Genomic DNA, 13389 nt, shown 5'->3' with positions numbered 1-13389 from the left:
CTAGTGACGTCTAACCGTGCCACCACCTGTTCCCTTTACCCGATTCCCTCCTCCCTTCTCCAAGACATCTCTCATGACATCCTGCCATTCCTCACCACTCCGATCAACTCCTTCCTCACTTCAGGCATTATTCCAGCTCCTTTCAAGACAGCCATGGTAAAGCCACTCCTAAAGAAACCCACCCTAGACTCAGCTGACATCTGAAACTACAGACCTGTATCTCTTCTTTCATTCCTCTCTATAACACTGGAACGTGCAGTCTAAGACCAACTGTCCTCCTATCTTTCAGAAAATGACTTCCTTTACCCTAATCAGTCAGGCTACAAGACTGGTCACTCCACTGAGACGGCCCTCCTCACAGTGACTGAGTTTCTTGGTGCCGCCAGAGCCTCGTCCGACTCGTCAGTCCTCATTCTCCTTGACTTATCCTCTGCATTTGACTCAGTCAACTACCAAATCCTCCTCTCCACTCTGGCTGAACTTGGCATTGCTGACTCTGCTCTGACATGGTTCACATCATACCTGACAAATCGCACCTTTCAGGTCACATGGAATGGCTCCTTGTCCAATCCCTGCCTTCTGGAAACTGGTGTCCCTCAACGCTCAGTATTAGGACCTCTTCTGTTTTCACTATACACTAGATCGCTAGGCTCTGCAATCACATCGCATGGATTCTCTTACCACTGTTATGCTGACGACACCCAACTGTTCCTCTCTCTTCCCACATCCTCCTCCAGCACTCCACTTGGACAGCTACGCATCACCTCAAACTCAACCGTAGAAAACTGAACTGCTCTTCATCGCGGGGAAATACTGCCCTCATATGGACCTGTAAGTCACTGTCGAGGATGTCACGGTACCATCTTCGTCGACGGCAAGGAACCTGGGCGTAATCCTAGACGATGGACTGTCCTGCGCCCCCCAACATCACTGCTGTGGCCCGATCCTGCAGGTCTGCCCTCTACAAATGTTGCCTAATGTTAGGCAACATTATCAGACAGCACCACATACAATTCCACTGCTATGCAGACGACACCCAATTGTATATTTCCATGAAGCATGATGAATCTAATCGCCTAGTTCAACTTCAGGAATGTCTCAAAGATATCAAGGCCTGGATGACCCAAAATTTTCTACTTTTAAACTCAGACAAAACTGAGGTTGTTGTAATTGGCCCTAAACATCTCAAAGAAACACTGTCTGACCAGATAGTCACTTTGGATGGTGTCAGTCTGGCTTCCAGCTCCACTGTGAGGAACCTTGGAGTGTTGTTCGACCAAGACATGTCATTTGACCCCCATATTAAACTAGTGTCTAGGACGGCTTTCTTCCATCTGCGCAATATTACCAAAATTAGAAACATCCTGTCTAAGCAGGATGCTGAAAAACTAGTCCACGCGTTTGTAACCTCTAGATTAGATTACTGCAACTCTCTATTAGCAGGATGCTCCATGAAGACTGTTAAAAGTCTCCAGTTGGTCCAAAATGCTGCAGCACGAGTGCTGACAGGAACTAGAAGGAGAGATCATATCACTCCTGTCTTAGCTTCCTTACATTGGCTCCCGGTAAAATTTAGAATAGAATTCAAGATCCTGCTCCTCACTTTTAAAGCCCTCAACAATCACGCCCCCTCATATATCAAAGAGCTGATAACACCTTATTATCCAAGTAGATCACTTCGTTCCCAAAACACAGGCTCTCTAGTGGTTCCAAGAGTCTGTAAGAGTAGAGCAGGAGGTAGAACATTTAGCTATCAGGCTCCTCTCCTATGGAACCAGCTCCCACTCTGGGTTGGGGAGGCAGACACTGTCCCAGCATTTAAAGTAAAACTAAAAACCTCCCTCTTTGACAAAGCCTATAGTAAGGGCTGGATCAGGTGAGTCCTGAACCATCCCTTAGTTGTGCTGCTATAGGTTTAGACTGCTGGGGGAACTCCCATTATGCACTGAGCACTTCTTCACTTCCCTCTGTCTCTCTGCCCCCCCACACCTGTTTATTTATTTATTTATTAGTTTTAACATGTCATCATGTCAAAGTGTCACTTTGTCCTCCCATAGTCCCTCTGGCTCTTCTCTCTATCTCGTTTCAGATAACTCCGGCACCGGGACTGCAGGACAACAACGACTACCATCACCATTGTTATCATTAATTACAATAACTCAGCAATTCATTAATATATATAATCCTGTTGTAGATCACTACATTGTTATTGTTATAGTCAGCCTTGATACTGATGGTGCCAAATTGTTCCCGGTCTCTCTCTCTCCACCTCATCTCTCTCTTCTCTCCCCCGCTTTCCACCCATCTCTCCTTTCCTCCCCCCTTACTTTTCTTTCCTCACCCCAACCGGTCGAGGCAGATGACCGCCCACATTGAGCCTGGTTCTGCCAGAGGTTTCTCCCTGTTAATGAGGGAGTTTTTCCTCTCCACAGTCGCCTGTGCTTGCTCATTGTGGGAACTGTTGGGTTTCTCTATGTTAATATTGTTTTAAGGTCTTGACCTTTAAATGTTAAGTGCCTTGAGATAATGTAAATTATGAATTGGCGCTATATAAATAAAATTGAATTGAACTGAACTCCCTCTTGGCTGGACTCCCAGCCTCTGCAGCTAAACCGTTGCAGCGTATCCAGAACGCTGCAGCGCGCCTCGTTTACAATCTTCCCAAATTGTCCCATGTGACCCCCCTCCTCCGTGACCTCCACTGGCTTCCTGTTGGGGCCAGCATCCGATTCAAGATGATGGTGCTGGCCTTCAAGGCCGTCAATGCAACTGCACCTGTCTACCTCCAAACACTAGTCAGACCACATGCCCCAGCGAGAACACTTTGCTCATCTACATCAGCTGGCCGACTGGTACCCCCATCACTGAGAGCAAACAAAGCCCGCTCAGCGAAGTTGCGACTCTTCTCTGTTTTAGCACATCAGTGGTGGAACAAACTCCCGACCAATGTCAGTACAGCGGAATTGCATTCCATCGCCGCAAAAGACTCAAGACTCATTTGTTCAGACTTCACCTCGACCCGAGAACTGGAGATGAAGCTGAAACAGCGCCAAAATTTTCAGTGACATTACGGGAGGGGCATTACGTCTATAGTAGTTTAGCACTACCATAGACAATGAATGGGAATGTGTTTAGGGCCATTTAGCTAAACAATCCACGGCTGCTGCGCGGGAGACCGGGGTCGATTCCCTGATGGAGAGGAACATATTTTTTACATAAAATGTTGAGAATTTCCTGTGAAAGTGAAAAAAAAATGTTAAAACTGAATCCACACCTGCATCCACATTAAATGGGTTCCTCCCCTACCATTCATCAAGTTTGCACAGGATCTAGAAAAGAGGGATTGTAGAGGAGGAAAAGATGTTCTCCATCTCATACATTATCTATTTGCTCAGGGTACTTTGTAAAAGACAAATAGAAGAAATATCATCTGAAAGAGGACAACAGTTTTGCTCTACTTCCACTGAATGTTGCTTGGTCAGAACCACTTCTTCCAACTGTCTGATTAAAGTTTTCATGACTTGTTCAGCATAATTTATATAAATAATATATAGATATAGATATATAAATTGTATAGATAATATCAATATACCTCTAGTAGCTGGGTTGAAGAAGACTGTGACTGTGTTGCTCCTCTTCATTGGAGGGATGAACACAAGAACAGCGAGATACTGTAGGACGAGGACGCTGAGCCAGTGAGGCACGGCACTGTACTTACTGGCCCTGAACTGGATGTTAGTGATGTGCACCGTCTCCAACAGACTGGCCACCATCAGGATGAGACTGATGCAGAAGAAAACGTCTGCAGGACACAACATACGACAGTTCAGTCAACTTTTCAATAACATCACGTATCTTAGCTATGATCTTGTGTTGGAAATGATGTTTACAATAAAACTCGAGGAACCTGTTGTTCACAATAAATTTAACAAATTAATAATTTCTTTTAAAGTCACACTGTCCCGTTGACCAAATAATTGACACACTTTTCAGTGGAACTACTTTCTACTAAGAAATGTTCTCTTTCCAGCATCACAGGGGTCGGACACTCACTGATGAGAGGCGTCCCCCTGGTGATGGGCAGCAGGTTGTTCATGATGAGCAGGATGAGGGTCAGCTTGAAGGAGGAGCGGTTTGGGGCCCAATAATACTCAAGATTAGCCGTATGAAACATCTTACTGTGTGGTTGTTCAGGTATATGAGGGGCAGAGAAGATCTCAGCATGTAGATTCCTGAAAAGATCAATGGTTCAGTTACAACCAGTATACTACTGTTTACTTCCCCTATTTACTTTGTATTCCATTTACATGCTGAAAAACACATATGGGTCACAGTGTAGAAATTGTTAAATAAAACTTTTGACTGTCCTTTCACTTTGCTGGGGACAGTGGAGGGGGCTGAGGCCTTAAGACAACAAGACAACAATAGACTTTATTTGTACACATTCACATGGATAGATATAATCTTTTTTTTTTTTTAGAGTTCATTGGTCTAAGCCAAGAAATATATCCTATATATCATCAAAAATCATGTACAAATACAGTAACAGAAAATCACAGAGATGGATGTAATTTAATATAAAAAACAAAGAGACACTGTGACACAAACAGTCTCTTACCTTTGCTGAATAAAACACCTCACATGTGTAAAGTAGTTGTAGAGCAACATCTGCTGTAGTTTGTTGTTCTTCAGTCACGGAAGTTGAAGGAAAAGTTGAGGAAGAGAGACAGAGATGAAGCTGAAACAGCGCCATAATGTTCAGTTGCCGGGAGGGGCATTACGTCCATAGTGATTTAGCACTACCATAGAGAATGAATGGGAACGTGTTAGGGGACGTTTAGCGCAGAAGGCCTGTGTTCGATTCCTGGCAATAGACTATTTTTAGCCAATTTTTTGTATTTTGAAAGTTGAGCAGATGTAATGTCAACATGTACTTCTGAAATTGGTTTATTTGTGTAACAGACAATGAAAACCATTTGAAACTTTTTTCTTGAAATATCACTTTTGTAATCATAAGATAGTAAAGTGGGCCTTTTCATGTTTTAAAAAATTTGTGGCAATGACATTGACTTGAAAATGAGAGCAGGCACTGCAAGTCAGAACTGTTCATCAATAGGCAACACAAGCACAGCATTCTGTTTACACGGTATATTTTAGAAGCTCATAGAATCAAAACTGTTCCCTTCAAGTCTAAATCACACGCTTTTAGCCCCACCCTGCCCGAGGTGTGAGTTGTTGGGCCATGAAGAGGTATATTGTTATCGTGGTAAAAGGCTCAAAGTTAACTAGGAAGTGATTCTGAGATTTACACACTTCCAGCACTACCAATTATTCTTTCAAAATGACTTTACAAGTGTGGATACATCATGAGCCATAGTCATCCATAGTTATGCTGCTATAGGCCTAGACAGCTGGGGGATCACCCATTAGGCACCAGAAACCAGCACCTTCTCTCTTCTCTCTCTGCCTTGTTTATTTTATTGTATCTTATTACATGTCTCTAATTCCTTGGGTCTTCTCCTCCCCTCCTTGGTCCATGCTGTGCGGCTCTCTGGAGCCCATCCTGGCTCGGGTCCTGATGAGGGATGGACCTAGTGAGGTCACCGGTTTGTCACAGGGCTAACATGGAGGGTCATGCAACCACCAGCACTCTCACCTGAGGACCTCTCACCTTTGGAGCCATGTTCACTACTACTACTGCGCATGTTGGACCATGAGGGAGGTAGGAGTGCCCGGAGGGACCAACGCGCCCTTGGAAGACCATGCCAACATCCACGTGGAGATTCCCGGGCTGGATTCAAGCCCATGACCAGAGACTGTGACTCCACCCCCCCTTTATTTCCTTTTGTACCCTTTTTTTTTTTTTTTCTCCACTCACCCCAACCAGTCCTGGCAGAGGCCGTTGATAGATACATGTAGGGAAAGTAGATTTAGTTCTCGTGGCCAATGTGTTTGATGTGCAAGTGCTGTCAAATATATACAGAATATATCCCTGCTGGCCCATCCACTGCAGACAGAGAGGGGAAAGCTGACATGGAGCTCCGGGATCCCCTCCCTCACCTGTTTATAATGCATGAAAATCGAACTTAACTGATTCAAGCTTTTGACAAGACCAGTTGATGCAGTCGTAGATGCCGTTTTTTCTGCCGCCGACTTGTTGATGCCTTTTGAGTACCTGTAGAGGGCTCCGATATGGATGATACCTCATCCTGTTGCCCCTCCATAGATGTTTCTTTAGTTGTCTGGAGATATTAATGACAGATATCAGACTGATGAAATCAAGTAAAAATAAATGTTCTAATATAGTCAATATCTTTCATGTGTGCATGTGGCAGTGTAGATGTATTTCACTAAATCTGAATGAATTTGAATTACTGTATTTAATGCAGTATAAATTATGTTAACTACAAAGCAAGATGGAATATATGTGTATGTATGTGAATTTTTGTATGGTAAGAGCATGTCCTTTATGAGAACTATCAGTTATACAAAGAATCATTTTGACCACCTTGCATTTCCACCGCCAGTCTGATTCACCATAATTATAGGTGATCTCCTCTCCTGGACTTATGTCACGTTTTGCAAACAAACACAGATGGGGCTTCCCTTCCACTGTCAAGTACTTCATCTTGGCATTGGGATTCATATGGTTGTCATTTACGAGCCTTCCAAGTGACACATCCACTTTTGCTGCATCAACACTACAAAAGCAAAGATAACACATTATTACAAATTGTAAATTGGCAATATAAATTTGCCTGACTTAGAAGCCTTCCCTCAACAATATAGTCTGAAAACTGGCTTACTGGCATTCCAACTGGCACGTGCATGTTCAATTGCAATCACCGATGTCTCAGCGTGCAAGAGAGCAGCATTAGGCCATGTCACAATGACTTGAGCTGAGTCTTGCAGCATATAACGAAATTCTCCCCAAACAAGGAAGAGGGAAACACAGAAATAACTTAACCTATTACATGTAAGAATTAAAAGTAGTTAGTAAATAATTGTTTTGCTGTATTGAGAGCCCTGCCTGACATTAACAGATAATTTACTCAAGCTGAGAAGTGCACCACCAGTGATGATGATTCCCAGACTGAGTGAGGTTGAGACGATATGTAATTACTTGCCAAAAAGTCCTTTTTTATGAAGTAACAACTAATTAAACACATTCCTGCACATGCCTAAACATGTTTAAACACATTAGCAGCAGTGTTCAAACATTGTAAGTGAAAGAAGTTTGACTTCTGACCCAGCTCCGAAAGCTGCCTGAAATGGACCACACTAAATGTCTGATTACTAGCAGCCAGTTTGTGCTAGGGTGGAAAGCTGATATTTGTTGGGAAGAGGAGAGTCTAATCTTTAATTTAGTGTACAATGGCAAAATTAAGCGAAATGTTTCTACCTGTCACCGCCGGTGTACCAGGCGATGTACAAGTTCTTACCCCTTTTGCAAAATAACTTCCGCAAAATTCCAACCCCCCAACCGAACTCCACTCCTCGCCCGCTCTCCGCTTCCCCAACGGGCGCTGACCTTCGGGGACATGTGCATTTATCAGACCCGTGGTGCCCCGGCTGCTTTGGTGACACTAGATGACCTCGAACTGATCGCTGGCCCTCGTGGTGGCGACGTCTCATTCGAATGTCTGCCCTATCAACTTTCAGTGGTACTTTTTGTGCCTACAATGACCACAGGTAACGGGGATTCAGGGTTCGATTCCGGAGAGGGAGCCTGAGATAAAATATTAGTAAATTATTCATGACTATATACGACAAAGAATGACATAATGTGCCACACTCACGGCTGATGAAGGGCTGGATGCTGAGGGTCAATGAATTGTGTGAGATGTGTCAAATCTGTTGGTTATTATTTTTGTTCATTATCATATGTAAACAAATGGAGGCAAGATTTTTAAAATATATTTTGCATTGAAGAAATAGTTGTCTGCATTCAGATTGAGCTCTATATCATCAAATCAGTAATGATTGGATGACTAATGTGCATAACAAAGACATAAATATTACATAAACAAATCCTTTTAGCCCAGTATTAAGTGGAACAAAGTAAATTAAGTTAAATGGAAACAGTCAAACACATCTGCAGAAGCATTGACAATTGTATTGATTTAATATACACACATACAAATATTAATAATATGCATTTTCATTAATATTTTATGTCAGTGACAGTATTCGACCAACACTCACAAAGCACTGCTCAATAGCCATGAATCTATGAATGAAATTAAAATATGAAACCTTTATTTGCAGTGTCAAATCACATTGAACACATGAACAACACACAACAATACAATGCTTAATCACAGAATGTCAGTGCCTGTGTTGTGCATCAATAGCTCTCACACACTAAAATCACATAGATCAACATGTAAATATACATCCTCTCAATTATTTCGCATCAGTTTTAAAAACCAGCCAGCATCAAGGTCCACACTTTCCTGACACACAAACACACACACACATTTTTTACAAACACGAATCCAAACATGCTGCAGAAATGCACAATTCCCCATGCTCTCAGTGACACACAATGCAACAATTAGTTTGCAAAAATGTACCCACTTTCCGGTGATGGTAAAGTAGTTGACTTCAGCTGCTCTACAGTGTTTTCCATTTTCATTATTTTATTTTCATCCTACTACATTTATTTTATAATGCTTGTGCTGTTAAGATTTCACACTATGTACTTACTGACACATAGACTTATATTTTGTTGATGCTTATGTACATATCTACATACTTAATTTAACACTTCATAGCATATTTCATTAATTCCCTCAAGCATATCACACATTATCTAATGGATCTGAAATCCTTGATTGATTTTCTTCATTTGATCAAGAGACTAACCTGTCTCAGACAGGGATCACTGTAGCTATCAGTGCAACATGTGTATAGTAGCCGCCTAGCTCAGGATTTGTGTATGCTCCGCAGTGATGTGCATCATATAGAAGTCAACCTGATAAACCCCCAGGGGCCGCCATGTTGTGCAGTTATAAAAATTGCCATGGAAACGGTTGCTTCTTAAAAATCTTCTTTGATGATTGATGTGGGGGCAACCATCAAAGGGATTGCTGGCCTGCAAATCCTTATCAAATCCAATCAAAGAACCAAAAACTCTAGACATTAAAGGATATTTCTTTGGTCCTCTGAACTACCAAACATAAATAACAAGTTCCCTTGCTTCAAGTTATTAGCTTGTGAAAATAACAGACCGTCAACTGAGAAGACCACAGTCCTCATTAGTGAAGACAACAATCCTGCCTACGGAGACAACCGCTGATTTGTTCAGTAAAAATCCATCAAGAAGACACTGCTCTCATAACTACAAATCCCCCTTTACCAAAATGGACATCCTGGTAAGAATTTTTTTTTTTTAGAAATGTATGTTCAGGTTCAGGTCTTTTAATAATGAATTCCATGTTTCCATTTTTCAGACATGTGGAACAATGCAGTCTGAGATTAAGGCTTTGAAAGAGAAGCTCAAACTGAATGATGAGCTTCTGATAAGGGAGCAGGAGAAAATGACAGCTCGCTCTAAAGCCCACATTGGTGTCCTGGCTGAACTAGCTGTACAGAGCAACAAGGTGAAGGCTCTGGAAGAGAAGCTCAAACAGAACGATGAGCTTCTGATGAGGGAGAAGGAGAAAATGACAGCTCACTCTAAAGCCCACAATGGCAAACTGGCTGAACTGGCTGTACAGAGCAACAAGGTGAAGGCTCTGGAAGAGAAGCTCAAACAGAAAGATGAGCTTCTGATGAGGGAGAAGGAGAAAATGACAGCTCACTCTAAAGCCCACAATGGTAAACTGGCTGAACTGGCTGTACAGAGCAACAAGGTGAAGGCTCTGGAAGAGAAGCTCAAACAGAACGATGAGCTTCTGATGAGGGAGAAGGAGAAAATGACAGCTCACTCTAAAGCCCACAATGGTAAACTGGCTGAACTGGCTGTACAGAGCAACAAGGTGAAGGCTCTGGAAGAGAAGCTCAAACAGAACGATGAGCTTCTGATGAGGGAGAAGGAGAAAATGACAGCTCACTCTAAAGCCCACAATGGCAAACTGGCTGTACAAAGCAACAAGGTGAAGGCTCTGGAAGAGGACAATGTGGCTCTGAGGGAGAAGGTGGCCCTTTTGAAAAGGGATTTGAGCAGGCTTGAGCTTGTGGTGACAGAGATGGAGGAAAGGCAAGCTCACAGCCAAAAGATTGACTCCATGGACAAGGAGACTCAAACCAGCGATCTGCTTCAGGATGAGAATAATGCTCTTCAAGAAGAGTTGATGAAGCTCAGAGCTTCTTATCATGAGGTCTGTCTGAATCAGACTACCAACCAGGAGAAGTTCGACACTGAGCTCCAGGAGGAGAAGCAGGAAAAGAACGTTCTCCAAGAAGAGCTGATGAAGCTCAGAGATTCTTATCATGAGGTCTGTCAAAATCAGACTACCAACCAGGAGAAGTTCAATACTGAGCTCCAGGAGAAGAAGGTTCTCCAAGAAGAGCTGATGAAGCTCAAAGCTTCTTACAATGTGGTCTGCCACTGTCATGAAGCTGATGTTTCCAATCGGGAGCTCAATGGAGAGAGTAAGGATGATGTCACTGAGGAGAAGTCTCTCTCCAGTGTTCTCCCTGAGAAACCAAAGAAGACTTCACTCTGGAAGAGAATCCGCCACGCTCTGGGGTTGAGAAAACCACAGTGTTGGAAGTAGTCAGCAGCGCCCATCCAACAGCACCTGAGCTGACCTTACCCAGTGTTGTAATGTAAAGAAGTACAAATACTTCTTTACATTTCTACTTAAGTAGAAATTTCACATATCTGTCCTTTACTTTGTTATTTTTATTTCTGACAACTTTCACTTTTACTCCACTATATTTCCTAAGTAAAATGTGCACTTTTACTCCAATACATTTCTCCCAACCATCTTCGTTACTCATTACTACAAATTAAAATCAGAAGAAATTTGAGTTGGTGACGTAATGCCGTAAACATTTTGTGGTATATACGTGTGCCTGCAATATATATTATGCCAGTGGGTGGCAGTGTCACTCGATGTACCCCATGAAGAAGAGAGTGACTGTGACTGGTACCTGAATAAGAAAGAGTAAAGTTTGTTCCTCTGAGTTAGCTTGCCTGTTAGCTTCTTTTTTCATATACACTACACAACACATTCATTGTCATGTCAACCGCCAAGCACGAAGAAGAAGAAGTCCCGCTTGTCTGGGTGTTGTGGTGAAAAACTAAGTTCCACTCGTGGTCCAAAAGTCCAAAAATTCAGTCAATTAAAAAAGCAGTAGAAGTCAACTTAAAAGCCGCAGAGTTTTATTGTCGACAACAAAACCTGAGAGCATTCAGTAGCGAGCTGGAGCTGCACCAGAAGACCTCTGACTAACAGTGGTGTTGCTCCGCTTTATCTATCCTTAAGGGCCACACCTGTTACGACCTTCCCCCTGGAAAGTCTCCAAGCACCGGGGTTACTTTGGCCTTGGAGCTGGGACTTTCCCTCTGGAGAGCCCCTACCGTACCATGATGAGTCTCTTTTTCTTTTACACAGTTTTTCTTTCACTTAACACCATTATATCTGTCCAAACCATTTACTATTTTTTAAAAGATATTTGTCTCTGATTTTACACCATTATATTTCATTCTTGTCAGACTGCCTTTAAAAAAAAAAAAGATTATCATTTCTTCACACAAGTTATACATACACTACATACTGATTGTTACACATAGAGTATATTGTTTGATTCGTTTGATGATTCGTAATATCTGTCTTAAACTTATTGTAATCATTAGCAATTTATGTTATAATCACTCCTCAGTTTGCAGTGCAGATTAAAGGTACATAGTGACATTCATATGTGACACAGTGTAATGAACAGAAATTTTACTACACGGGCATGTCACATTATTGATGCCATCATGGAAGCACTTGCTGCTCTGCTGCTAACGTTAATGCTCCGGTAGCAGATGACGAGCATCTCGACTAAAGTGGCGAACTTGGTGAACTCCGTGGTGGTGATGAAGATAACGTTACACCGGCCGTATTTTCAATAAATATTTTCTTACGTTGGAGTGAAAGATTCTTCCTACCGGATTAAGTGCCTGTTATGCCTACAGAGAGAGACTGAAATATTGGCATTCAAAAACTCCCCGTCCAACCTGAAGAAGCACATGGAGATAGGTTAAATACATTTTCATTCAATGAAGCCATAATGTCATGTTTGGACCTGGTATCTGTGAACCATAGTTGGGCCTACATGTGTAGTCAAAAGCCTGACCGCATGTTTCCTTTGCTCTGGAGACAAAGGAGAGCTTCCAGAACTCAGTCTCCCAGGGTGCTTCATCTTCACATATAGGTGGTAAAACTGCTCCTGAAGACAACTCTCAACCACTATTGGTCACTGTGTGCCCCATGACCCATGAGGTCACAAGGCCAATATAAGCCGAGTTTCCTAGCTCTCTTCTCTGTTCTGCCTCTTCCCCTGCTGACCGCTCCTGGTGGAGTAGGTTCTGGCCCTGCTCTCCCAGCCAGGGAGACTTCCTCCCTACACAAGCTCCTCAACTTCCAGCAGGCCTGCCTGGAGCAGACTGCTAAAACCTTCCAAAGGCAGCGACGCGAGAGCCTGCCTAAGAACTTCAGCACAATTGGCCACGACACAAGGTCTGACCAGCAGATGCACAACAGGAGCCACAAACCAACAAGACCACTTCACTCGACTTCAAACAGCACATCCAAAAAGGACCTTTCCCTCTTTTTCATGGACGGGTAACACAACTGGGCTCTATTATTATGCTAGGCTAAGCAAAGGACTGTTTAGTCCTATTTCAATTCCATGTGATGTTTATAAGTTTGAATTGCGTTGTTGTGATATTTGGTAATATGTTGTGAGTGTGAATTTTACCAATCTCTAAACTGTCAAGAACTCCATATCCTTCCACTTTGCTAGCTATTGATGTGGTAATTTTGGTTATAGTTATTTATTTAATTATTAATCAGAGTTCCAAATTTGTAGTCAGTAAGACTTATTCCTTAAATTGGCTATCTCTTCCCTTCCTTTGAAGGGTGTAGCCCCGATTTATCCTTTATTAGTTTAATATTAATATTTTTAATATTAATATTTAATATTTCTCTGATAGCCACATTTATTGAATGCCCAAAAGCAAACCATTTAATGGTGCCCCGCATGAAGGAAAGTACATAATCGTACCCTGCGCAAGGGAAAGTACATAATCACAACATTTTTGGTGCTCTGTGTGAGGCAAAGTCATTAATAATAGCATTATTTTGACTCCTCGTGGAGCACAGCACAACAGTCAACGTCATTTAAGTGATCGCTGCTGATGACGGGCTCTCCATCTCCTCTTTAGTCGCA

General features: G+C 42.5%; 1 protein-coding gene and 1 long non-coding RNA gene across 2 annotated transcripts in view; one reads left to right on the top strand and one right to left on the bottom strand.

Annotated features, from left to right (window-relative positions):
* Nucleotides 1-13389, bottom strand: part of LOC138405483 (uncharacterized) — a 146449-nt gene that overhangs the window by 78163 nt on the left and 54897 nt on the right. The gene's annotated exons all lie outside the window — the stretch shown is intronic.
* On the top strand, nucleotides 9253-11140 carry LOC138405468 (golgin subfamily A member 6-like protein 22). Its single transcript, XM_069514273.1, has 2 exons — nucleotides 9253-9377; nucleotides 9456-11140. Exons 1-2 carry the CDS (start codon nucleotides 9366-9368, stop codon nucleotides 10722-10724), a joined length of 1281 nt encoding a protein of 426 aa, XP_069370374.1. The 5' UTR covers nucleotides 9253-9365; the 3' UTR covers nucleotides 10725-11140.

Source organism: Paralichthys olivaceus, chromosome 18 (assembly GCF_024713975.1).
Source record: "Paralichthys olivaceus isolate ysfri-2021 chromosome 18, ASM2471397v2, whole genome shotgun sequence".
NCBI classification, from domain to species: domain Eukaryota; kingdom Metazoa; phylum Chordata; class Actinopteri; order Pleuronectiformes; family Paralichthyidae; genus Paralichthys; species Paralichthys olivaceus.
Note: the sequence above shows the minus strand (reverse complement) of the source record. Positions and strands in the feature narration are given on the sequence as shown.